The 26676-nt window shown below is 45.4% G+C and overlaps 1 protein-coding gene across 2 annotated transcripts in view; it reads left to right on the plus strand.

The window, feature by feature from the left end:
- Positions 1-25203, plus strand: part of PHF5A (PHD finger protein 5A) — a 30240-nt gene extending 5037 nt beyond the window's left edge. The window contains exons 2-4 of one of the 2 annotated variants that reach the window (XM_030210378.1): positions 10717-10740; positions 14663-14829; positions 23334-25200. In XM_030210378.1, coding sequence (XP_030066238.1) covers positions 10717-10740; positions 14663-14829; positions 23334-23423 — 281 coding nt within the window. In that variant the 3' untranslated portion in view covers positions 23424-25200. Of the gene's footprint in view, positions 1-10716; positions 10741-14662; positions 14830-23333 lie in introns of both variants that reach the window. The other variant, XM_030210369.1, reaches the window with a different exon arrangement.
- Positions 25204-26676: the final 1473 nt, after the last annotated feature.

Below are 26676 nucleotides of genomic sequence, written 5' to 3' on the forward strand. Positions count from 1 at the left end.
AGACGGCAGTAGTGGAGAAGGGAACAGATAAGAAGGATTTATCCATGGAGCGGAGTGCACTCCAAGTCTGGGTGAGAGATCATCTCGCTGCTTCTGACGCATGAGCCAACCAATTGAAAAGCCGGTTGACCAGGCGAGTGCATTATTATTAGCATTTGTATAGCGCTACCAGACGCACGCAGCGCTGAACACCTGACACAAAGAGACAGTCCCTGCTCAAAAGAGCTTACAATCTAAGTAATACAGACAAACAAGACAGTTACGGGTGAGGGAAGTAATGGGTGAGAAGGGAGGAAGGGACAAGGGGAGGGCAATTGTGGCTAGGAGCTAAAAGCAGCAGTGAAAAGGTGGGTTTTCAGCATGGATTTGAAAACAGGTAGAGATGGAGCTAGACGTATAGGTCCAGGAAGTCTATTCCAAGCATAAGGTGCTGCGAAAGAAAAGGAGCGAAGCCTGGAGTTAGCAGTGGAGGAGGAGGAGGACGACAAGAGAGATTTGTCAAGCGAGCGGAGTTCACAGGGAGGAATGTAGGAAGAGATGAGAGCGGAGAGGTAATGGGGAGCTGCAGAGTGGATGCATTTAAAGGTCAGTACGAGAAGTTTAAACTGAATGCGGAAGCATGTCAGCAAACTGTTGGACAGGACTGCTGATCATAGCAAAACAGGAAGTTTCAACAAAGAGTCTGTAGAGCAGCAGGTTGGACAGCCCTGGGGAGCTGATTGTCACCCCTTCAGGAAACACACTTGCTCCTCCCCAATCACCTGAGGCAAGTGTTTTGCCAGGCGAGCCGCCAACAACCAAGATAAGATTTTAATATCCAGTTTAATTAAGGAGATGGGTTGATACGAGTTCAGCTGGGTGCTATTATGATTCGGTTTAAGTATTGGTGATAAAAGGACTGTATTAATGTATCGAGGAAAAGCCTGAGTCTCCACCACAGCTGAATGCTTAGGGGTCCTAAGTGCTGAACTTGTATTATTTTGTAAAATTCAGCTGTAAACCCATCCGGTCCTGGGGTGGTGTGAGGCCTCAAGGCCTTAAGTTCTCATTGTAGTTCCTGGGCCCGCAGAAGGTGATTCAGACTGCCACGCACCTACAATGTCAATCAAAGCATACTGGAACTGCGCAGGTAGGTGTAAAGCGATCGGCACCTGTACCAGAAGATGAGTGCAGAGACCAAAAATGGTCAAAAAGAGTGTCCTCTAACTCGGCTGCCTTATTAATGAGCACACCTTGCCATTTCTCTAGAGATCAAATCATCCGTGAACCACCCCTTGTTTGTGCCACCCTAGCTAAGAGGCGCCCAATCTTATTGCCAAATGTATAAAAGCTGTGTTTTCTATTTAAAAAAAAAAAAAAGGACAGGGTAGAGATTCAGGGCCACCTGCATAGACAACCATCAACCATATTTTTCTATTGGCAGTCAAGGGCACCCAAGTATAAAGCAGTTTAATTTATTTGAGTTGAGCTTCCAGGGCCACAATCCCTGTGTTCAACCTACAATTTCGAACACTAGTAAATGAATTTCTAGCCCCCCACAAAACTGCTTTTGCCACGTTCCAGAATAATATGGACTACTTTATGTGGGCTTGGTTATTACATACAAAATCTTCCTGCTGCTTCTGTAGGTAAGTGAAAATCTCAATCTTGGGCCAGATAAGCCATAAAATACCAGCTGTGTGAGTCTGAAAATGACTGAGGACTTTCCAGCTCCACTCACACAAGGGAGTGGTCTAAGATTCCCACCATCTCGAAAGCTGCAGCCCATACCAGAGAGAAATTTTCGCAGAATACAAAAATGTAATCTGCGACATCATTCCGTAATTCTGGGAGAGATGTGTAGTCTCTTTCTGTCGGATGAAATAATCTCCAGGAATCTACCAGCTCGAGAGAATGCACAAATGTCAAAAGCACGTGATCACCACCCCTCCCAGTGCCTCCTCTACATATAGATCGATCTAAATCCGGATCCAGAATTATGTTCCTGTCTCCTACTGCCAGTAGGTTCTGGGAAGCGTAGGGCACACAGACCTGTAGTAAATCTCTGAAATTTAGGTTCAGCCGGCATGGGTCCATACCTCACCACCAATAAAATCTCACATCCCCAAAGCAACAACCGCATCACCAAGTACTGGCCTTGTCCATCTTTCAACAAAACCTCTGTCTTGCAGGCTAAGGATTTTATGCAAGAGTACCGCCACGTCTCCCTGACGTGATCCAGATGAGGCATAGTACATGTCACCGACCCACGCACGAGCTAAATTCTCCTCATCTATTAATTTAGTTTTCTGTATGCAGGTGATATCTGTGCTATGTTGCTGTAATGCAGTTATAATTTTACTGCAATTCACTGGTGAGGTAATTCCATATTCTATGAGATCACTTTACCAGGTGAACCACTCAACCCAAATTGAGGATACTGGACAACAAAGCAAGATAAGAAATGGTAAGGAGTCTGGGGCACCCAGCTTGCACCCCAGTCTCTAATCATACTCTTCCAGATAGCCTGGCATACATCTAAAACCATCCTCACTATGGATAGTCATCTGTCACACTGATCTTCCTTCCCCCAACCCTGAACAGAACCGCCTTCCACCACCACCACCCTTCCCAAGTCCCCCCCCCCCCCCCCACCTCAGGAATCACACATCACTGCTAGCATAGGCCTAACCCACTGCAGTGGAGAGATCTTCTTATTGCGATCAGACCCTGTACTCCACTAGCCATGACTCTATACAAAAGCAGCCCCCCAACTATAACAGATTTGACCCGAGATCCTTTCATTTTTAAGGTGAAATTAGGTCTTACCTGCTAATATTCTTTCCTCTAGACCCTCCAGACCGGTCAAGACACGTGGGTTATGTCCTCCTACCAGCAGAGGGAGACTGAGAAACACTGAGCTTTTGAATACTGTATATATAACCTGTGCAGTACATCCACTAGCCAGTATAACCCTGACAAAGCAGAGAAAACCAAAACACCAACTACAACTAACTATCCTGTACGTGGTCACTGTCAACTGGACACTTTCTTCATCTCTTTCATTGTGCCCTTTTTATTGTGTGTGCTTCCACAGGTGGACTCTGAAACACGGTCACACCTAACCAGACTCATAACAACAAAGTCTGAAACCATAGAAATCACACTCAACAGCTGCCAAGATAGAACAACCTAAAGACCAGTCTAAAACCAAACCTCCTGGCCTAAAGTACAGACAGGGCGGGCCTTGACCGGTCTGGAGGGTCTAGAGGAAAGAAAATTAGCAGGTAAGACCTAATTTCACCTTCCTCCACGACCCTCCAGACCGGTCAAGACGCGTGGGAAGTACCAAAGCAGTAACATCCTAAGGGCGGGATCCACGAAGGCCAGAGGTCAACACAGCAGCCCCAAAGCCTGCCTCATCCTTGGCATGTACATCAATCCTGTAATGTTTAACAAACGAATGCAATGAGGACCAAACCGCCGCTCGACAAATATCTAACGGCGGAATCATACTACTCTCCGCCCAGGAGGTCGCCATTCCCCTGGTAGAATGAGCCGAAAATTCTTTAGGAACCACTCGACCCTTCAGCAAATATGCCGACGCAATTGACTCCTTCAACCATCTCGCTATCGTAGCTTTGGAAGCTGCCGCGCCCTTTCTTGCACCACCATGGAGAACGAACAAGCGATCAGATAGTCTATAGTGCCGAGTTCTGGAAATGTAACAGCGCAAGACTCTTCGCACATCTAACTTGGCCAGTCGACGCTGCTCCGCATCCCCCGCAAGATCACCCAAAACTGGCAAGGAAATAACTTGATTCACATGAAACTCTGACACCACTTTGGGCGCACAGGACGGCACCGGGCGCAACGAAACCTTCTCCTTGGAAAAGGACAAAAAGGGTTCTCTACAAGACAAAGCCTGAAGTTCCGACACCCGCCGGGCTGAAGTAATAGCCACCAAGAACACCGTCTTTAGGGACAGATCCTTATCCGAAACAGAAACCAAGGGCTCAAACGGCGGCCTCACCAAAGCCTCCAGCACGAGATTCAAATCCCACGGAGGTACCATCCGCCGCCGGGGTGGACGCAATAACTTAACACCCTTCAAAAATCTAACCACATCCGGACTAGAAGCTAACGACTTCCCCTGGATCTTCCCACGAAAAGACGACAAAGCTGCCACCTGCACCTTCAAAGAAGACAGGGCCAGACCCCTGTCCATACCATCCTGCAAAAACTCCAAGACATCTGTTACCGACGCTCGAAAGGGAAGAACTTGTCTACCTACACACCAATGCTCAAATACTCTCCAGACCCGGACATACGCCAACGAAGTGGACTGCCTACGCGAACTCAACATCGTATCGATAACTCTGGACGAAAAACCTTTCTTCCTTAACCTGTGCCTCTCAAGAGCCAGGCCGTAAGCGAGAACCGATCCTGATCTGGCATAACTATCGGTCCCTGACACAACACCACTGACTCTGACAACGGCAGAGGATCCGCTACTGCCAACCGAACCAGATCTCCGTACCACGGCCGACGCGGCCAATTCGGGGCTACCAAAATCACTTGACCGGGGTGCCGAGCAATGCGCTGAACCACTCGACCGACCAACGGCCATGGAGGAAACACATACAGCAACCCCTGCGGCCAAGGCATCAGAAGCGCGTCTATGCCCTCCGTTCGAGGATCCCTCCGCCGACTGAAAAACCTCTGAACCTGAGTATTGCGGGTGGTTGCCATGAGATCCATCACGGGAAGTCCCCAGACCGACACAATGCGATTGAACACCGTCCGATGAAGCGCCCATTCTCCTGGGTCCAGAGAATGCCGGCTTAGGTAATCTGCCTCCACGTTGTCTACTCCAGCCACATGTGCCGCGGAGAGCGCTAGAAGATGAACCTCCGCCCATTGACACCACAGCGCCGCCTCCTCCGCGACCGCCTGACTCTTTGTGCCCCCCTGACGGTTGACATAAGCCACGGCGGTGGCGTTGTCGCAGAACACCCGGACTGCTTTCCGCAACAGCACATTCCGAAACGCCAACAGCGCCAGCCGAATGGCCCGAGTTTCCAAACGATTGATGGACCACTGAGCTTCTACCTGAGACCAACGACCTTGAGCTACCTGACCGAGACAATGAGCTCCCCAGCCCTGAAGACTGGCGTCTGTGACGAGGACCACCCACTGTGGAGCCTCCAACGGCATTCCCTTGTCCAGATTTCCCGGGTTTAGCCACCACCGGAGACTGAGGCGTGGGCTTACCGGCAGCTGGAGACTCACGTCCAACCCCTGCGACAGGGGTGACCACCGACTGAGAAGAGCTGACTGCAACTGCCGCATGTGCGCCCGGGCCCACGGAACTACTTCTATGGTGGCCGCCATCAACCCCAGAACTTGGAGATACTCCCGGGCCGTCGGAGCCGCCTCCGACAGGAACAGACGAATCTGATCCTGCAACTTGCGAATCCGAGGGCCCGGCAGGAAGACTCGACCGTTCCTGGTGTCGAAAAGCACCCCCAGATACTCCAGCGACTGCGACGGCACCAGGTGACTCTTGGCGAAATTCACTACCCAGCCCAGAGACTGCAGAAACTGCACCACCCGAGCAGTAGACACCTCGCTCTCCGACCGGGACTTGGCTCGAATCAACCAATCGTCCAGGTACGGGTGCACCAGAATACCCTGCTTCCGCAAGGCCGCCACCACTACAACCATGATCTTGGAAAATGTCCGAGGGGCCGTTGCTAATCCGAAAGGCAGAGCACAAAACTGAAAATGCTTTCCCAAAACCGCAAAGCGCAGAAATCGCTGATGAGCGGCCCGAATGGGGATATGCAGATAAGCCTCCGTCAAATCCAAAGACGTGAGAAACTCCCCTTCCTGCACCGCGACAATGACCGACCTCAATGTCTCCATGCGAAAAGAGGGGACTCTGAGAGCTGCATTGACCGCCTTCAGATCTAGGATAGGCCGAAAAGCATCCTCCTTCTTTGGGACCACAAAATAGATTGAATAACAGCCCAAGCGGCGCTGAGCGGGGGGAACAGGGACCACCGCTCCCAGACTGATCAAGCGAGCCAGAGTGTCCCGTACCGCTTTCCGCTTGAGCCTCGAATGACAAGGAGACTCCAGAAACCTTTCGGGAGGCGAGCCGTCGAACTCCAGAGCGTATCCGTCTCGCACCACCTCGAGAACCCATTGATCCGCAGTGATTTGGACCCAGTCCTGGTAAAACAGACTCAGCCGAGCCCCTACCCGAACCAGAGCCTGGGCCCGCACACCTTCATTGCGAACTACGCCCCGGCACCTGTCCTCCTGCGGGAAAATCACGCCCTCCGCGCCGATTGCCCCGAAAGGACTGAGTGCGCTGAAAGAACCGACCTCTAAAAGAGCCACTAGTCCTCCCGGGCCTATACCGGCGAGCCTCCTTAAACCGACCTCGGGAGGAAGTACCCCTGAAGGCCGCCTTAGGACGAAAATCCGGAAGACGAGGGGCCTTGGCATCACTGAGTCCGCGCACCAACTTATCCAAATCCTCACCAAAAAGCATGGACCCCTTAAAAGGAAGCGAACAAAGCTTGGCCTTGGAAGCCGCATCTGCGACCCAACCTCGCAACCACAGTGCCCTACGTGCCCCCACCAGCATAGCCATATTCTTGGCCGAGGCACGGAGCAAATCATAAAGCGCATCCGACAAAAAGGACGATCCCATTTCCAATTTGGCTAATTCCTGCACACCGGAGGCCCCAACCTCCACCGAATCATCAAGCAGCTTCTCGGCCCAGCGGAAACACGCCCTCGCAACCAGCCCCCCACAAACCGAGGCCTGCAGGGCCAGGGCCGACAAATCGAAACTCCGCTTGAGGAAGGCCTCAAGCCTCCTATCCTGGGGATCCCGGAGCGCAGTCCCCCCGTCCACCGGAATAGCCGTGGCCTTTGTAACTGCTGTCACCACCGCATCTACTGTGGGTGCCTTAAAGGAATCTCTATCTTCCTGTGGGAGCGGGTACAGGCTAGACATAGCTTTAGACACTTTACAGGGAGAATCCGGCGAATGCCACTCTTGAAACACCATATCCCGGATGTCCTTATTCATGGGAAAAGACCTAGCCTGCCGCTGAATCCCCTTAACCAAGGGGTCCACCTGTCTAGCCTCCCCCAAAGACGCCTCTGGCTGCTCAAACTTAAGGGTTGAAGAGACCTGCTCAATAAGCTCCGCAAGCTCCTCCCTGTGAAAAATTCGCACTACGGAGGGGTCCTCCCCAGGGACCACCAACTCCGGATCCTGAGAACCCTCAAATCCCTCAGGGTCCCCTACATCACTAAAAGCCCCTTCGGATCCGACAGGAGAGAATCCCTCCTCTTCGTCCCACTCAAAACGAGGCCTCTTAGGCACTGCCGAACTAGGCCCCTCCCCTAACGGTGTGGGTCCCGCTTTCCAGGCTTGATAGAGGGTCCAAACAAAATCCGGAGGAAAGCAAACGCCTCCTGTACCCTCAGGCACCCCCTTCTGTACCGATCCGGGAGCAGCAGGGCCAAAAACAGCTGATTCCGCGGGACGCGCGGAATCCAAAATGGCGGACGTTCCCGCCAAAACTAAATTCGCCGACATAGTCCCTGCCGATGCTCCTGCCGCCCCCGAGACCCCCATACTCGCTGGGACTTCCGCACTCAATACCGGGGGAGCCGCCATCGGCGAGGTCTGCTTCGGGTCGCCGCACAACCGGCACTGACCTCCCGGAGCTTCTACTCCTCGGCGCGAGCACGCGCGACAGCGAAAGAGTTTGCCTGTCATGGCCCCGAAGCTCCCCACACGCTGTGCAAAACGGCGCCAAAAGAAATCTCTCACTCACCGGTTCCCCAGCACAGGCACTCGCACTGCTCTCACTCGCTATTAACAGTGAACGGACCTGCCGTCCGTTCCTATGAAGGAAAAACTTCAGATAGGTCTTAAAGAGACATCACCCAAATTTTGGCAGCTGAGGAGTGAGGGGCTCTCAAGGCTACAATATTAGAAAAGCAGCCGAGGCACAAAGCTGCCAGAGTCTCCAAAGAGAGCAGCACAGGGGGAGGGACCTGCACACAGGTGTGACACCCCAGGGGGGGAAAACTGGGCCCCACCGGACCCAGGGCCCCGAAGCACTTTTTTTTTTTTTTTTTTTAACACACGTACAGGGAATAGTCAAAACCAATAAATTTGGCAATAAGAGAAAATCCCCTTAACTGAATAATTAAACTACCTCACCAGACTATTGAAGACTGCACAGGCTGTCCATCTACCTCTGCTGAGACTGAGAAAATACTGGCTAGTGGATGTACTGCACAGGTTATATATACAGTATTCAAAAGCTCAGTGTTTCTCAGTCTCCCTCTGCTGGTAGGAGGACATAACCCACGTGTCTTGACCGGTCTGGAGGGTCGTGGAGGAACAGTGGATTATTCCATAAGCACACTTCCATTTCATGCCATAGAGAACGTTGACTGGTCTGATCCATTCTGTGTAAGGTAGTCTGAGTAGCAAGTAGTAGACTATGAGGCTCATAGGTTACAATGGAACTTTGTATGCCTAAGTTCTTTGAAAATATACCTCCGCAAGGCTCATTTTCAAAGCACCTAGACTTACAAAGTTATATAGGTTACTATGGGGCATATTTTCGAAACAGAAAAACATAAAATGGCACAAAGCAGCAGATAGCAATTTGTATGTTTTGTGCAAGAAAAACATCTATTTTCGAAACACATTTTTTTTTAGACATGTTTCTATGCAGTTCATCCATAGTGTGTCCAAATCACAAGGGGGCATGTTGGAGGCAGGATTTGTTTTTCCTAACTCTTGAACATTTTTCTGCCATAAAACATTCAAGGCTGAAACCTAGATATTTTGGGCTAGACCTGCTTTAGTTGACAACTAAGTCACAAAAAGATGCCCCAAATGACCACTGGAGGGATTAAGGCATGACCCCCTTAAAGATGTAAAAGAAACAGTACATTCCAGGCTCTGGCAGCTTCAGGTGTTATGGCCAGTCCTCTTAGAGCAGCAAGCAGGTCCCTGGAGTAGCCTAGTGGTCAGTGCAGTGCACTGTAAAGAAGGGGCCCCTGTACACTTGTGGTGGAAAGTGCAAACCCACCAAAAACCTATTGTACTCAACTGTTCACCACTACAATAGCCTTTATGCCTGCAAGTGTCACCCGTACGTGGGTACAGTAGGTTTTTGGTGGGTTTTGGAGGGCTCACCTTTATGTTTCCCTGTGCTCATTAGTCTTAGGGTCTTACAGAGAGGTGTGTGTGTGTGGTATTTCCTTTCCCCATCTTGGACCCTACAGAGGCTATACAAAAGGGGCAGGAACAAATCTTGTTGATAGATGATTCCTAAAACAAAGCCCTTTTCCCAGCCCATCTTCAAGAAAGTATTTTAAATCAAATTCTCCCTGTGAATGTACATAATAGTGCATCTGTGCTACCATCAAAACATATTTTCTGCGAAATAGAAAGCAGGATTTGCCTGTTTGCTTCAGATTTATCTGACCAGTTCACTAGAAAAACAGAGAACTAAATCTTGATTTCCAGCAGGTCCACTCCCCCACCCTCCTCTTAGATAACTTTCCATCTTACTTAGGGCCTCTTTTACAAAGTGGCGGTACCTGTACCGCCGCTTTGCTGTGCATCATTTTGGCATTTCTGCTGGGCTACTGCAGGAGCCCAGCTGTAGTGCCTGCCCCCAGTGAGCACCATTTCCAGCATGACAGAGGCATTTTTTGTGTGCGTGTGTGTGTGTTGGGGGGGGGAGGGCTTACCCGGTGGTAATCGAGCAGCACCGGGGTAATGCGGAAGGCGGTAAGGGCTTCCCCAGGAAATGGCCACGCGGCAAGTGTTTAACTTGCTGCACAGCCATTTCCTTTTTGGGCAGAAGAAATGCCTTTCATCCGCTGTGGTAAAAGGGGGCCCCCTTTTACTTACCATAGTATGGTAAAAGAGGCTGTTAATGTTTTGTAATTTTCAATATCTCACTATATCAACATCACCTAGCACACATCTAGAGAGCTGGAGAGCCTAATTAACTTCTTCCTAAAAACTAGTCTCAAATATTTGCATCTATTGCTTTTGTCCCTGATTGACTATTGGGCAGCTCTAATGTTGAGAGCTAACTGTACTTTTATTAGCTGATTAACTGCCATTCACTGACCATAGCAGGATGGTGAACGGTTTATTATTTTTTTTTTATTATTATTGCATGATCAAATTTATTCAGTGCATTTATATTCTGGGCAAGGCACAGATTAAATTTGACCACCTTAGCTGTTGTATTTCAAAGTTTGTTCTGACATTGTGAATTATGATTTTTATTGTGTATTTGTTTAACTTTAACTAACAAATAGCATAAAAGCAGCTCATAAGTGAGGCCTTGTAGTGACTGTTGCATTACAGGAGTGTTTGGGGAGCCTCAGACACATGCTAGCTGCTGCAGGGATATGCCTTCTGCTGGTGGAGAAAGTCTTATATGCTGGGTATAGAAAAGGGGAAACCAGGCACATGTTGCTTATTGATAATGCCATTTTCTGGGACGCTTCCCACCAGTTCACCACTACACACATGTTGTATCATCTTCAAATACTACCTGTTAAAATTGCTTTAAAAACCTTTTTTTTTTTTTGGTGGGGGGGGGGGGGGGTGGTAGTGGTTTACACACCATCTAAAATGTGTATTTTTGTTTTTCTAATTTGCAGCCATTGGAAGACTCTGTGAAAAATGTAAGTACACTTTATGAATTTGTGCTTTGGTATGTCTTCTCTGCGTAAGGAAGAAGAGTTCCCTAAACAGGGGGAGCAGAGGCACTCTCTGGAGACCTGCATAATAAGGGTCACTACCGGTATTCTGCAGATACCTCCATGATCAGGATCCAGTATGGCAGGAATCCAATGGCAAGTAGCAAAAATTTAAAATTGATTAGGGGATATCTATCTGGGCACCATAGCTGGGGTGAAATCTGCAGACTGGCAGCACTGGGGCTATCCTCTACCATTCTTGGCAACAGAGTTCACTGATTTGGGGGGAGAGAGAATTTTCACAAATAGCATGCAAAGAGAACCACATTAGGCTTCCTGCCATCCCTAACAGAAGAAAGATATCCTGGCCCATCTTCTGCTGGGCTGCACATTGAAAGCATTTTATCAGTAGCAAGAGACTTCAAACCTTGGAAGGCAAAAGGCAGAAAAAAGGGTTAAGAAAATAAACCAAAAGACAACAATGGAAAACTGGTAAAGTAGCAATAGGCTTACAGGGAAAGGGAATGGTGCATTGTTAAAACAGACACCCTGGGATTCAGATCCTAGTTCAGTTGTTTGGTCTTTCAGATCATTGCATCTATTCCTGCCTTGCTTTACCTAGTTGATAATGTTAAGATTATAAGCAGGGGTGGAGGATTCATTAGCACCTAAAAATTGGTGCCTAACACTGGCATGGGACCAGAGGATGTACTTCCACTGGAGCAGACCCAGGTGCAAAGAGCTGTTTCCATATCATCAAGCTGATCAATCCATAGACTGGTGGGTTGTGTCCATCTACCAGCAGGTGGAGATAGAGAGCAAACTTTTGCCTCCCTATATGTGGTCATGTGCTGCCGGAAACTCCTCAGTATGTTCTCTATCTCAGCAGGTGGTGGTCACACACAGCAGCAGCTCTGGCTAGGCCTCCAAGCCTAATCCTTAGGTTTTGTTGAGGCCTGGGGTTGAGGGCTCTTTTGAGCAAGTGCAAACCTGGTGGTGCCAGGTCCCTCCTTTTCTCCCCCCTCCCGCTGGCTCCGTTTAAAAAAAAATATATATATATTTTTAAACGTCTTTAAAGGCGTTTAATTCGACGTTTCTTTAAACGTTCATTGCAGCTACTCACTGGGACACCAGTTCGTTACAGCTCGGAGCGGCAAGCAGGTAATTTTACCTTTTTATAGCGGGCAGGGGGTTCCCCGATTCTTCTCCTCGTGGCAATGGCGTCGGAGGGCGAGGGCGCAAAGGGTCGCTCCCCGGATCGCTGGAGCGCTTCTAGAGGGGATGCGGGGGTTTTACAACCTGATTCGCCCTTGATGGGTGATAGTTTAGTGACCGATGAATGTCCCGGTCGTTCCTCCGGCGTGGCGGTTTTTTCCCGCCATAAACGCCCATCCCCCGCTCCTCGCCTCCGCCATCTTGGCCGGCCACGCGGCTCGGACGGCTTCTTCGGGGCCGCCCTTGAGGTTGGAGACATTAATGCCATGAACGCCCTTAATTTGGGCGACGGCACAAAAGCGGCTAAAGTTAAGCGCCGTTCTTCCTGCGCGGCTCCTTCACGGAGTTTCGCGCCGGACGCCATTTTGGATGCGCAGCATGTCTCTCCCCCGCTATTGCGAGCGCCGGTTGAGAGTGCGTCTAGGGCTGTTGCCCAGGCTGCGGAAGTGCACAGTCTGGGGGGTTTCTCCCCCGAGTTTGTTTTGCTGCTGCATCAGGCTTTCCTCATGCAAAACGCTGCCCCTGCTCCCTCTTCTGATAAAGAGGTTGAGGTTCCCAGAGGTAAACGCCCTCGGGTTGATTTCCAGGCCTTGGAGGACTTTTGTCTCCTCCGATGTAGATGAGGGCAGCGTGTCTGAGGTCTCCCAACGATCCTTTGCGGATTCCTTGGAGGAGATAGATCCCCGCTCGGATGGAGCGGATGACCCCTCTGCAGCGCGGCTTTTTAGCCCAGAGGATTTGCCCAACCTGTTGTTACAGGCCATGGACACTTTGAAGATTTCCTCTCCGGAGGACGTCTCTCCCTCAGCCCCTGTTGGCTCTGCCATTATGCTGGGGACGAAGCGCCCGCCTAGAACCTTCCACGTGCATGATGCCATGCACACCTTAATTGCGGCTCAATGGGATGTCCCGGAAACGAGCCTTAAAGTGGCTAGGGCTATGTCCCGCCTCTATCCTTTGGCTGTGAGTGAACGTGAGGCCTATCTGTGGCCTACCGTGGATTCTTTAATCACTGCGGTGACTAAGAAAACGGCGTTGCCGGTGGAAGGTGGCACGGCCCTAAAGGACGCCCAAGACAGAAGATTGGAGGCGGCCTTAAGGTCGTCCTTGGAAGCAGCTGCTTTAAGTTTGCAGGCCTCGGTTTGCGGCTCCTATGTGGCCAGGGCGTGCCGGACTATGGTGCAGCGGGCTTCCCCCTCGGATCATTCCTTGAGGGCTGATTGGCCGGCCCTGGAATCGGGCTTAGCCTATTTGGCAGACTTGCTGTATGATGTCTGGAGAGCCTCAGCTAAAGGCATGGCTCAGACAGTCTCTGCGCGGGCGGTGGCTTTGGCTGAAACATTGGTCTGCTGACCACGCCTCTAAATCCCGCCTGGCTAGATTGCCTTTTAAAGGCAAGCTGCTCTTTGGGGTCGAGCTGGACAAAATCGTGACCGATCTCGGCACGTCTAAGGGCAAGAAATTACCAGAGGTCAGGGCTCGGGTTAGTACTCGTCCCGATACCTCCATACCGCCCGGGCAAGTCGGGTTCCTCTGCCCCCTCTTCCTTCAAGAGGAATTTCTCCCCCAAGCAGCATTCCTTTCGCAGAGACCGCCGTCCCGGAGGTGCTCCCTCCGGTCCTCCCCCAGGGTCTCGTACCCAATGACGGGGCCTTGGTCCACGCCCCAGTGCAGATTGGAGGACGGCTGTCCTCGTTTCTGGGCGAGTGGACCACTATAACTTCAGACGCGTGGGTGCTGGAAGTCATCAGAGACGGCTACAAGCTAGAGTTCTGCCAACCCTTAAGAGACGGGTTTGTACTCTCTCCCTGCAAGTCTCCGGTCAAGCTGTGGTAGTGCAGCAGACCTTGGACAACCTGATCCGCCTGGGTGCGGTCGTTCCGGTGCCAAAAAATCAGATTGGCAAGGGACGTTACTCCATTTACTTTGTGGTTCCAAAGAAAGGAGGTTCTGTCCGGCCTATCCTCGACCTCAAAGGGGTCAATCGGGCCTGGAAAGTGAGGCACTTTCGCATGGAGACTCTCCGCTCTGTTATAGCGGCAGTGAAGGCAGGAGAGTTCTTGGCTTCCTTGGACATTTCAAGTCCGTATCTTTGTTTGCATGGAAGTTGTTGCGGTCTGAATATTGGTCCAAATATGTTCCGATGAGTCGCGACCAATTTTGATGCACACTTTGAGTCAACTTGTTTGGATTTTGCATCCATAATGTTAAAATGTATTTCAGAATTGGCATAAAAAACTGTACAGGATTTGAATTTTTTTAGCCATTCTTATAAATGTGTTTGGATTTTATTAGACCCCAAAAATGGCATTTTGGTAAATGTCGCACACTCATGGACTGACAACCTTTCAGAAAAGGGGGTCTAGATCTGCAACTATTGCAGTTAGAGACCTCAAATTTGGGGAAACTTTGTTTAACACCTGTCTCGCGCAACAGATAAAACTTGAACAAAATTGGAGAACATGATGGTGGGAACTTTTTTTTTAATTTTAGACCACTTGGCATGGAATGACCCTATTTTGTTGATGACTAAACAAGTTTTTATATATACTCTGTATTTTCTTTTTAAATTACAAATCAATTTCCATCTAAAATGGCTTCATGGTGGTATCTGTTAGGAAGCAGTGAGTTAGCAGATATACAGAGGGAGACCCATGCTGCTGCTCATTATTTGTTCCATGTTTGCTTTCAGGTGACGGGAAGTGTGTGATCTGTGACTCGTACGTGCGTCCCTGCACACTAGTGCGAATATGTGACGAGTGTAACTATGGCTCCTACCAAGGGCGCTGTGTCATTTGTGGAGGGCCTGGGGTCTCTGATGCCTACTATTGCAAAGAGTGCACCATCCAGGAGAAAGATGTGAGTGTATAAGATTGCTGCATAACATGGGGAGGGCAAGTTGCTGAGTTATAGTGTGTCTACACAGAAAGAAAGTAATTTTTGTTTTGTACTAAGGATATATCTTGCATTCCCTATACTTTTTGATAAATTTCACATTGTATGCTTGTAAAAATGTGAAGGATTTGTCAGTGTCCTATCGAGGGGAGCTGCAATACTTTTCATTGATGAATTAAATGACGGCTGAGAATTTTCTAGATTCAGTGGGGAGCACCTTTAAATGGTAGGATTAGATGTAAAAATAATGACAAATTGGAAAAATAGAACTATGCAGGGTGGAATTCAACAAGGACATTAAACTTTGTCATTTAACACCACAGTTTAATCCATGGGGATAGGATTAATTGAGAAATCCACATTTCCTTTTCTTGAGAGGATATAAATTCTATCCTCACCTCATGGATCCAAAGAAACATGATAATCACCTGATATTTCAAAGCTTGAAAATTGTGACCAATGATCTTAAGAGCTTCAAGGTGCTCCTTATTTAAACAACTGTTATGTTCTGATAACCAGATTTTCAACATCCATGTAATTTTGGGTTTTGTTGTTTTTGTTCCCACCCTCCCCCCCATGACAGAAATTGGTTAAAAGACATTTGCTAGGATAAGTGATATATATTGGGGCTCAATTTGTATGACATACTTTGTATGTCTAAGTGCTACAAAAATGAGCCCCATTGTCTGTCTCTCAAATCTTCTTCTGCTTTACAGTATCTTTCTATGACAGGCTGCAGAAATTCCTTAATTTGTAGAATTGTCGCAAAAAAAAAAAAATGGTATCCATATTTAAAATTCCCAGTTATTGGTTTTTAGTCTAAAATATTTCATGCAAAACTCGAGAAGAGCCAAACACATGAAATACTCCTGTAAATTCTGATTTTGTATAAAAGGAAATCATAATTGTGTGGGTAAATTTTCATGTTCTTGAAGTGATAATGGGCTCAATTGGAGCAATTTTATCTGGATAAAATCATACCCTAATGAATGCCCCCTCCTCTCTGTGGCGGGAGCGAGCTAATAAGCAGCATGTACTCTGTGTGATCATCATTCCTGGCACGTACTTTGATAATCTGATTGGCACACAGTATAGGGATACAATGAAGATGCAAAGAGAACATCTACAGCTCCTTGGTGAGTTTAGGTAGCTTCTTCTTAAGTCATTGATAAGTTATTTTATATTTTATTTTAAATTTATAACCAATTCAAGTTTCAAGTTTTATTCAAAGCTTTCTATACCGCAAATCGAAACATCTATGTGATGTACAATGCTAAAAGCAGAACGAGAGAGGACAGGACAGTAGGAGCATGATACCAACAAGTGAGGGGAGGTGATATAAGGAACTACAAAAAAATATGAGAGGAAAGAGGCAAAGAAACAGCGAGTCAGTAGGGAGAGAAGGTAGTAATGTTCAGAGGTCTCTCTGAGGGAAGAGTTATCACAGGTCTAAGGAAAGGCAGCTACTAAGAGGTGAACTTTAAGCCGAGATTTAAAGGTTTGTGGCCGGGGATCAAGATATCATAGTTGAGAGGAGTGCATTCCAAAGGACCAGACCAAGAACTGAAAATGTAGAGTTACGTGTGAAAGCATGAGTTATCTGCTTGAAGGAAGGAACAACTAAGAGATTCTGCCGAGATCAGCGAAGAGTCCAGGAAGGGGAATAATGTGTTAGAAGGCTAGCTAAAAATGCTGGAGGCCAGTAGACCTAATCTTGAGGATAAGAATGTTGTAAGAAATCCGATTAATTTTATTGGAAGCCAGTGTGCATCCCCAAGGAGAGGAGTGACATGATCAAATTTCATTGAACCAATAATCAACTTAATAGATGTGTTTTGAATCAGTTGTAAACGATAAAGATCTTTCTGCCTAAGTCCTTTGTATAGTGAGTTACAGTAGTCGACCTGGCTAGGAACCAGAGTAGATTAATTTAGAGGACAGATTGCTGAAGAAGGATCGAATAGAGCAGATCATATGAAAATTTATAGAAGCAGCGTCGTACCAGGATGGATATCTGTGTTTGGAAATTAAAGGCAGAATCATAATACCCAAAACCTTTTAAAGAGGGTACTATTGGGCCATGGGTACTGGAATGTAAAATTGGAGATGACGGACAAACCAGCAGAGGAAGAGAAAAGCAAGGCCTTTGACTTATCTGGATTAAGTTTTTAGCCTATTAGCAGTAACTCAGGAGGCAACCTGTGCCAATTTAGAGCTAAGAAGGAGAATGTCACCTGGGCCCAGAGGATCCAAAGGAGAGAGAATTTGTACGTCATTGGCATAGACATAAGCAGTAAGACCAATAGATTGAATAAGGTTCAGGAAACGCATCGTACAAATGTGGATGCCAGAATGGAACCCTGAGGCACCCTGCAGTTGGTGAAACCAGTGCAGATGTCCCATTATTTTATTTTTATTGCAATTTGAAGGACATACAGAAATATTTATAAGGAAACTGAGCCAGCTTGCTTAGAAAATAATTAACTTAAATACAGTCCATAACACTATGAGGAGCAATATGAGTGAAATTAAAAAAATAAATAAATAAAGATAACTATGTCAAAAAAACATTGACATTGATATCTTACTGTGCAAAAGTAGAAGCAAAGTAGCAAACTCCAGAAATTACTAAATTAATGCTAACTGGAGCACTAGACATAGGTCTCTTATCACTGAGAGAGGCTGAGAGCTGTGAGAGTTTAAATAAAAAACAAAACATATTGCACTGATTTCCACTTAAAGCTATTTCAAGAAATAGAGCCCAATTAGAGGACAGCTGGTTTGAGCAGAGAAAAATTCTTCCTTCTCCTTTGAGTCTCTTTAGTCAAGTCAGGAAAAATCCTGACTTGGCAATCCAAGAGGAGAACATCTTTCCTTTTTTGTAAGAAAAGTTTTAATAGCCATTCACAATCAGATGGTAGTCGGTGATACTGTCAAGTAGTAGAAGAAAAAACTCAGTCCGAAGTCTCCAATAACTCCGATATATTTAATATGTCAGTCTCGGGATCAACAGCTAAGCCCACAACCTGGCCAGCTTGTATAGGTTCCTTCTTAGTCTAAGGCAAATAAATACAAGTCATTGGAGGCATTGCTTCTTGTGAAACCGGGAGAACTTCTTTCAAGTAACATTGAAACATATCTCTAGCAGACACCACCAGAGGAAGTTTAGGAAAATTGATCAGTCTTAAATTTGAAAATCTAACAAAATTTTCTAAAAATTCTGTTTTCCTTTTTAGAATAGAATTCTCCTTTACCATACATAGCCAATACTTGAGCGTTCTTAATCTGTTCAGTATTATCTGCCACCTTCTGTGCATTTTGACTCCAATCTGTGTGATGCTGCTCAATATTAGTAGAATTCAGTTGTATATTGGCATTCATAATAGCAAACTGCCCGGACAGGGCCTTAACCGAAGTCTGAAACTGCATTCCAAATGGACTCAAGAGTAAAGGTTGGGGGTCTCTGAAGCTGAATCGGGCCCACCACTAACTCTACATTCCACACAGTAACAGGAGACTTGTCAGTCTCCAGCACAGATCCAACACCTCTCGTTGCTTCATCTGGGACATGTTGACCCGGAGGTGTACTCTGCACCTCGCCAATAGCGCCAGAAGGCTTCCCTCTATCAGCGGACTCCTTCAACAATGCATGTAGAGAATCTGATAAAAAGTCTCCGGAGTTCAATGAACCGGGTTGCTGCGGGGGAATTTGCGTATCAGGGGCGAGTGAGATGTCTGAACCAAAGCCCAATGCCGTCCCACCTGGTATCAGCGTTTGAGCAGCCGGTAAACCTTGGACCCCCCCCCCCCTTAAGTCTGTAGAAACTGGACCCCCATGGGTCATAAACGTGGGTCCTTACAGAGCAGAAGTAGGTGTCTGCAAGGGCTCTGAGGGAATAACCCTCACTTTACCCTTCTTCATCAGAACTGTTAGATCCAAAGGGAGCGCTGCTACTCTACTGCCGCCATCTTGGAACCTCCCCAGTATTTTCCAGATGTCCTACCATTAAAGTTCATGTTGGCCAGGTAAGAGTTATAACCAAGTTAAGGCCAAGTCTCTAGTACCAATATCTCTTAACCACTGAAGCAGAATGGCGCAATCTACTAGATCGAATGCAGCAGAGAGATCCAGAGAGAGAAGTAGCACAGATTTAGAGTGGCCTAGAAAGGACCTCGCAAAAGTAAGGATACCAAGCAAGTCTGTGGTGTTGGCAAAAGCAAGTCTCTGGTTGGAGTGAAAAACATCAGTTTGTTACAAATTGTGCGAGAACAATATTTTCAGTAAGTTTTGCCGCGAACAGTAGGCAATTGGGCGATAATTCGAAGAGGAAACGTCTGTTCTGCCCAGATAATGTTTGGATGAATGGCAGCAGTCTTCCAAGTGCAAGGGACAAGATCCCAAGAAAGACTGACAGAAACCATAATGTGACTGTAAGGGGCAAAAATAGTTATATGATACCTAAGAACAGTAGTTGGTGATGTAGTTGGCTTCATACCCTTCAGGACAGAGACCACTATAATAAGAGCAGGAAGATGAAAGCAGGTCAAATGGGACTATGTGTAAGAAAAGATGGCATACACACAACCGAAGGACCAGTTGAAGCTGGAGAATGTTGAAGGGTCAATAATTTAGCAGAGAAGTGGATGGCTAAATGTGTGTGTTGGGGGAATTTACATGTTATCTTTATATTTTGCACAGATCAGGAGAGCTGTTTCTCTGTTGTACTACATACAGAGTGTGGTTTCTTGGAGTTCAGTTTAATTTTTGCATATATAATTTCTATTTTTAGTTTGTGGTCACTTATTCTGTGTTCTCTGATGTTTGTGTTCTTTACGTGTTTAAGACCATGTAGTCTGTTAGCATGCGAGGATCTTTAGTAATCCAATTTGTTTAGCTTTCCCACTAGGTGTATCAATTTATTCTAAACCCCATTGCCATATTTATGGTGCTGTCTTTTCAGGATAGGTTCCTCATGTGAGTTTTCAAAGTTGGTGCCATTGTAGCTGCTCTATAGTTCCTGAGTGACTTGCTAGGATTTTGTGTTACAGTATTTTACAGTATGCCTGGTACTGTTACTTAAGAACACCAGAATCAATCTAGGGAGAAATGTCCCAGTTGTGCATCCATTGCTGAGGGAGGGATTTCTGTGGATGCAGAATATATGTTCAAAAAGAATTTTATAACACCAAAATAAAAGTAGTTTATAAATTTTTTTTTTATTTTGGCGTTTATAACAGTGCTGTGATTTGTTCCCCTTTCTTTGTGTGTCTTATTGTTCCTTTTGGTGTGTGAGCACCTTGCATCCATCTCTCTCTCTCTCTCTCTCTCTCTCTCTCTCTCTCTCTCTCTCTCTCTCTCTCTCTCTCTCTCTCTCTCTCAAACTGCTATGACTTTTACTGCATATAAACAGTATTGCACTGGGTTTGTTTTTTTGTTTTTTTTTTTGGGGGGGGGGTTGGTTTGTTTCTGTTGCTTTTGTTTTGTTTTGTTTTAATGCTGAAAATACTTCTGTAAGCTACACTTACTAGGCTCCATTATTCAATGCTTATATGTGTAGCTTATTTGACCCAAACTCTTTAGGTTGGTTTTGTCATGTCTGGCCCAAACATGCACTAAAAGTATAGTTGTTGAATATCAATACCTACATATGCAGAGTATGCATGTATTTGGTGCTTCCCTGGAATGCCCCTTCATATCCAAATTTCCTGATATATGAAATTTGTATGTGTTCTTTCACCAGAAATGGTTACAAAAAGATACTTGGATATTTGGTGCTATGCTGCACGTTCAAGTCCTTTTTTTTAAAAAAACTTTACTCCTATATAGCCTGGGCATATGTTGTCTTTGTTTTGTTTTTTTCTGGAAACAACTACCTGACCTTAGGGAGGGGATCCCCCACTCCTTAACTGGAGCTCTGAGGGCCCCCCCCCCCCAATATTGGATACATTGGGGGTGCATCAATTTATCCCACACCTAGATTGCTTTAAGCTGCCACCAAATTCCAATATCTGCATGGTTCATACTGGAAGACTGGCCTGAAGAATGGAGGGAGGGGGCACATCAATGCAAATGTTGACTCAGGGTGCCACAGCCCCTTGAGCTACCCTTGAATATTAATATTGTGGACCTTACCCAAACTAGAACTAAAGGAGCATGGGAGGGGGGGGGGGAATCTGAGATGAGCTTTTTTGATAGCGCATAAATGCATCTTGAATTGGGTATCTCCGGAAGTGCCCTGGATCACCTAGTGGGGAAGATAAAAATGTCTTCTTTGTGCCTCCTTTTTGGCATCTATTCTAGTTGGCAATGTAGATTCAATCTATATAGAAGCCTTTTTGGAATACTCTTTCTGCTAAAGCATCTAGTTTGCTAAATGAACAATGTGTTTTGATACTTTAGATTGTGCGATGTCGATATGAGAGAGGATGTCCTTGGTCATTGTTTAGGAAGGGGACAGTGTATCTGGATCACATTAGAATAGAGAAACATTCAAATATAGTTTCCAACAGTTTTTGCATCCCCATACTATATGGTCATTGTCGCTGTGTGTAAGAAACCAACCTGTTCCAACTTTTCAATTGTTAATGTACTTTTGACTATTGGCATTATTTAAAAGAAAAAAACAAAACCTTGCTCTTTTGCAAAAAAACAAAACAAAACCAGAAAGTGTACACTCAGATAAAGCAGTACACACTGTGGCAGTAATCTGCAGCTCATTGTGAAAGTGTCCCCCTTCTTATCAGTACAGAAAGGGGGGGGGCACTAGGTATGCAACTCTTCCTCCCCTCCCCCTGACTTTTTAAAAAAATCCTCAGTAATATAGTGTAATACCCCAGCTCCAACCCGTGTCGTCGTACACCTCAAAAAGTTGAACGACAGGAACAATGCCCACTTGCTCCTGCCTCCAGCACCACTATCATTGCCTTATTTGTTAAACTGATCCCTGGTGATCTATTGCATCACATTGCTAGGGGTCAGCTGCCGCCATTTTGAATGATGGCATTGGAGGCAGGAGCAAATAATGCTCATGCCTTTCACCTTTGAGGTGAGTGACAAGAGTCTGGGGGGGGGGAGGGGGTACATTAGACTACCAGGGATTTCTTTTTTTTATTATTTTTTTTTAATTGGGGAGGCAGAGGACTCTCACATTAACTTTTTTTCTGCCACCTCAGACCTAGCAGTAAATTTCTCACCTTGTGCTCCCTCGAACCTTGGTTTAACTAGTAGCATGCATTTAAATTACTACTACTACTACTATTTAGCATTTCTATAGCGCTACAAGGCATACGCAGCGCTGCACAAACATAGAAGAAAGACAGTCCCTGCTCAAAGAGCTTACAATCTAATAGAAAAAAAATAAATAAAGTAATCAAATCAATTAATGTGAACAGGAAGGAAGAGAGGAGGGTAGGTGGAGGCGAGTGGTTACGAGTCAAAAGCAATGTTAGAGGTTGGCTTTCAGTCTAGATTTAAAGGTGGCCAAGGATGGGGCAAGACGTAGGGGCTCAGGAAGTTTATTCCAGGCGTAGGGTGCAGCGAGACAGAAGGCGCGAAGTCTGGAGTTGGCAGTAGTGGAGAAGGGAACAGATAAGAAGGATTTATCCATGGAGCGGAGTGCATGGGAAGGGGAGTAGGGAAGGACGAGTGTGGAGAGATACTGGGGAGCAGCAGAGTGAATACATTTATAGGTTAGTAGAAGAAGTTTGAACAGGATGCGAAAACGGATAGGGAGCCAGTGAAGGGTCTTGAGGAGAGGGGTAGTATGAGTAAAGCGACCCTGGTGGAAGATGAGACGGGCAGCAGAGTTTTGAACCGACTGGAGAGGGGAGAGGTGACTAACAAGCTCATTTTCAAAGCACTTAGCCTCCCAAAGTTCCATAGAAACCTATGGAACTTAGCCTCCCAAAGTGCTTTGAAAATATGCCTGTAGGTGTGTTAATGTGTACCACTTCTGTCTGCGGTAGGTCTCTGTATCGGTCTCTTAATCAAGTAGTGTTTATCTTTTTAAAGTGTGTTGTGTTTGTTTGGTTTTTTTTTTTTTTGAAATCAGCAAATGCTTATTCAGTGGAAACAGAAGGGTTTCAGATGGATGAGAGCATGGAAGGCAGAGGAAAAATTCTGCAGGCTGTGCCTAGGGTACTGTGCCTCAATGTTCTGCACTCATCTTCGCCAGACTCAATTAGCAGCTGTTAAATGATCATGCAGGATGTTTGGGGCTGCAGTTTGTGTAATTAAAATTTCATTCTGATTAGGTATTAATAGATCAGGAAGATGCCTAGAAATAAAAATAGATTGAGGTGGGGAATGGCATGAATGTTGGGAGACTGACAAAACTTCCAGGGGTGTGAATGGGTGTTTAATGGGCCAACACCACTCCACCTTTTCTACATTTATACAGGAATCCTTGTGGGAACACCCCTTCTGAATTTTTTTTTCCTTTTTTGTTTTGTTTCTTTTGCCATAACAGCGAGATGGCTGCCCAAAGATTGTCAACCTGGGGAGCTCCAAGACTGATTTATTCTATGAGCGCAAGAAATACGGCTTCAAGAAGAGGTGATCCATTGGCCTCCTAGGGAGTCGCCTTGAAGGGACAGTGGAATGTGACTAAGAAGATGCTATGAACCGTGGACTCTTGATGAAAGCTCTTTTGTTTGTTTTTTTTAAAGCTGCAAAATTAAATCTGTGGTCTTTCTAAGTTGCTGTTATGTACTGTTTTGAAAACTAAGAAGTTTGCTGCCATAGTAACAACATAAGATGAGTTCTGAGCTCCCTAGCTATCTTCACAAATGTTGTTTTCCCTCCATGGTTAGAATTGTTCTTCATCCCTCAGGTGAATGCACCTCTTTATCTCAAAGTGGAGGTGGAGATACTGTTGACAGTGAACCAGACTTCATTCCTGCATAGAATCTGGCAATGCAACATGGAAGCCAGGGCATATATATGTGCTGACTCTCGGCATTTATTGCAGCCACGCACATTTCAGTTTTTTGTTTTGGAGTTGGTATGGCTCATAAATGGCAGATGTAGCATACAACCAAGATTCCTCTCAGTTCTTTAGATTGGTTTTTATCTGTTCTGTCATCATTCACTGCAGAATAAAATTGGGTGAGAATAGATAATGTTTTCTGTGTAACAGAGGTTCATGAAAGAGTTGGTCTAGAATACATGCCATCTTTGCAGCTGAGGCTTGAGAAGTATGAACAAGATTGAAGCTGTGTGTAAAAATATTAATAGAACTAATAGAACTCTTTCGCACTGAACTCTCCTTGGAATTAACTGACTTTTTTTTTCTCTCTAATAAAGTAGGACCAATTTCTATTCTGAAATGTGAATCATCCCAGGAGAGTTTGGTAGTGATAGACCAGGTAGGGACTTCATTCCCAAACATTTCCCCTAATAAGACTCTCTTTTATTGAAATGCTCTCGTACACTGTGGGGTTCATTTTTAAAGCACTTAGGAACCTACGGAACTCTAAGTCTAAGTAACTTTATTACTTAAAATACATCTCCACATGTACTTGATAGTTGTCCAGTCTCACTATTTTCATCAATTCTTTTGGTGGTAATTCAGTGGCTTTCCTCCAGAATTAATGACCTGTTGCATGTGGGTTCACTGCCAGTTCATATGGAACAAATTATTCTTACCTTACCCCAATACCTAAAGGCTTTGTGAATTTGACATCACCTAGTTATCGTCCAGTGGCAAGCATTTCTCTCTTTACAAAACTAATTGAGTCATAAGTGAGTAAACTGTTCTGTATTTAGTCAGATTTTCATGTTTACAACATTCCCAGTTTGGTTTTAGACCAGCTCGTAGCACAGAAACTCTTGTTACTTGTGCTTACATCCTTTGCTAGGAATTTCAGGCTGTGTATTTAAATGGTTTCAAGAATTTCTAGTTAACCAAAGTTATAGTGTTTGTCAAAACAAAGTGCTTTCTCGAGATGTGGGGTCCCTCAGGGCTCACCACTCTTGTTGATGCTTTTTAATTTTTTTTATGGCTTCAGTATGTAAGATCAAGGTGAATACCAGTGACTTGCTTTTGTCCTATGCTGATGAATGCTTTTTTACCGGTTCCATCAAATGTATTTTAGAAGTATCCATTTCATTGGGAATAAAGAATTCAGGAGTGGGCATTGGCTAATAAGTTAAAACTAAACCCAAACAAAACAAAGATTCTCTGACTTAAAAGTCCAAATATTATTGTACCATCTTTCTTTTACAGCTTTGTCCGATAAGAAATTATTTCCAGTTGAGTCTGAGTCTAGAACGCTGGGGGTTATTCTTGACTCTTCCCTGACATGGTCCTCATACCACTCGATTTGTTTCAGAAAGCAATTTTTAGGTTAAGACAACTGTAGCTAATAAGATCTTTTTTTTTTTTTTTTCAAACAAGATGCATTTTGGCTTTTGGTCCCAATGATATTGGCACATGACTATTGCAGTGTCCTTTATTTGAGCCTGTCCTCCAAATATTTAAAAAGTCTTCAGCTTATTCAAAGCACCGCAGTTAACAGGTTTTCCAGGATTTCTATTTTTAAATTGGCTTTCAGTAAACAACCATATATTTAAAGCAGCTTGTTTACTATTTCAGATTATTTATGAAAGTGCCCCTGAGCTCTTGATAAAGGTTTTTTTCCAGGGCCTTGTTTGTTTTTTCTTCCTGCTTACGTGAACAGTTAATTCTTTGCCCTCCCATCTTTAAGAAAATGTGTTTCTTATAGTTGAGACTATGTTCTTGGTTATTATTGTCCCCTTCCAGAATACTTTTCCTTTCCAGATTAGATCTGAACAAAATGATTTGAGGTTTCAAAAGACATACCTTTTTGACCGTTAATCTTAACTATTGTTACCTTATAATTGTGGTGTTTCAACTTATACTGTATACTTTTTGCTGTGTAAGCTATGAACCCTATCTTTGGAAATAGTGGTTAAAAATTACTATATTGCTTTAAGTTTAGGAAAATGTCAGTGTCATTACTTAATACTCATTTTTTTTTCAGTTTAGCATTTGGAGAACAGGTACAGTTCTAACATGGTAGTCTGGAGTTCATTTTGCTTTTGTCTATACTACCCTTGATTATTTCTTGACTTAAATTTTCTTTTTGCTCTACTTCCTCCCCATGCTCACTTTAGTTTGGTTTGACTGTGGTACTTCCATGTAGGTCCCAGCTTTTAGTGGCCCAGTGAGGTTACACCTCTGACATTTAGAATTGTAACTGATGTCCATGCAAGTTAGCCCAAGGCCATTCTAGTACTGTTTGTGGCTTGTAACTGCTGCTCCTTATAGGTCACCCCACCCCTGCCTTCTAGGTCATTCTGTCCCATGTTTGTCCCTCAAATATAGATTTAAATGTTGCCCAGCTTAGGTTGTCTTGGCTATTGCCTATTCAGAATATGGGTCATTTCTTAATTGCCAACTGACTCTATATGAGAGTAGCATTTCAGCCCTGATTTCACCTTATTGCATGTGTGCTCTTGAGCTTAAAACTCCAAATTAAGTCCACATGGAAAGAAAAATAACTGGTGTACCTGCATATAAATCACCTTGCACCTAGATGTGGAAAAGACATAAGATTTAAATCTAAAGCCAATGTGTCAGTGTCATTTCCTCAGGAAACGTAATGAGACAATAAGAACTATAGATCCACGCCTATGCTAGGGTAAAACCAGGACTGACCGAGCCTGTTCCTTAGAGGGAATTGGGCTCCTATGCTAATTGTCATCCAGAATATCAATTTTGTTTTTTGTTTTCCTATGGAGTGTTACCCTTTTCATAACACTATAAGTGGCTTCTGAAAGAAGCCAGC

Source organism: Microcaecilia unicolor, chromosome 1 (assembly GCF_901765095.1).
Source record: "Microcaecilia unicolor chromosome 1, aMicUni1.1, whole genome shotgun sequence".
NCBI classification, from domain to species: domain Eukaryota; kingdom Metazoa; phylum Chordata; class Amphibia; order Gymnophiona; family Siphonopidae; genus Microcaecilia; species Microcaecilia unicolor.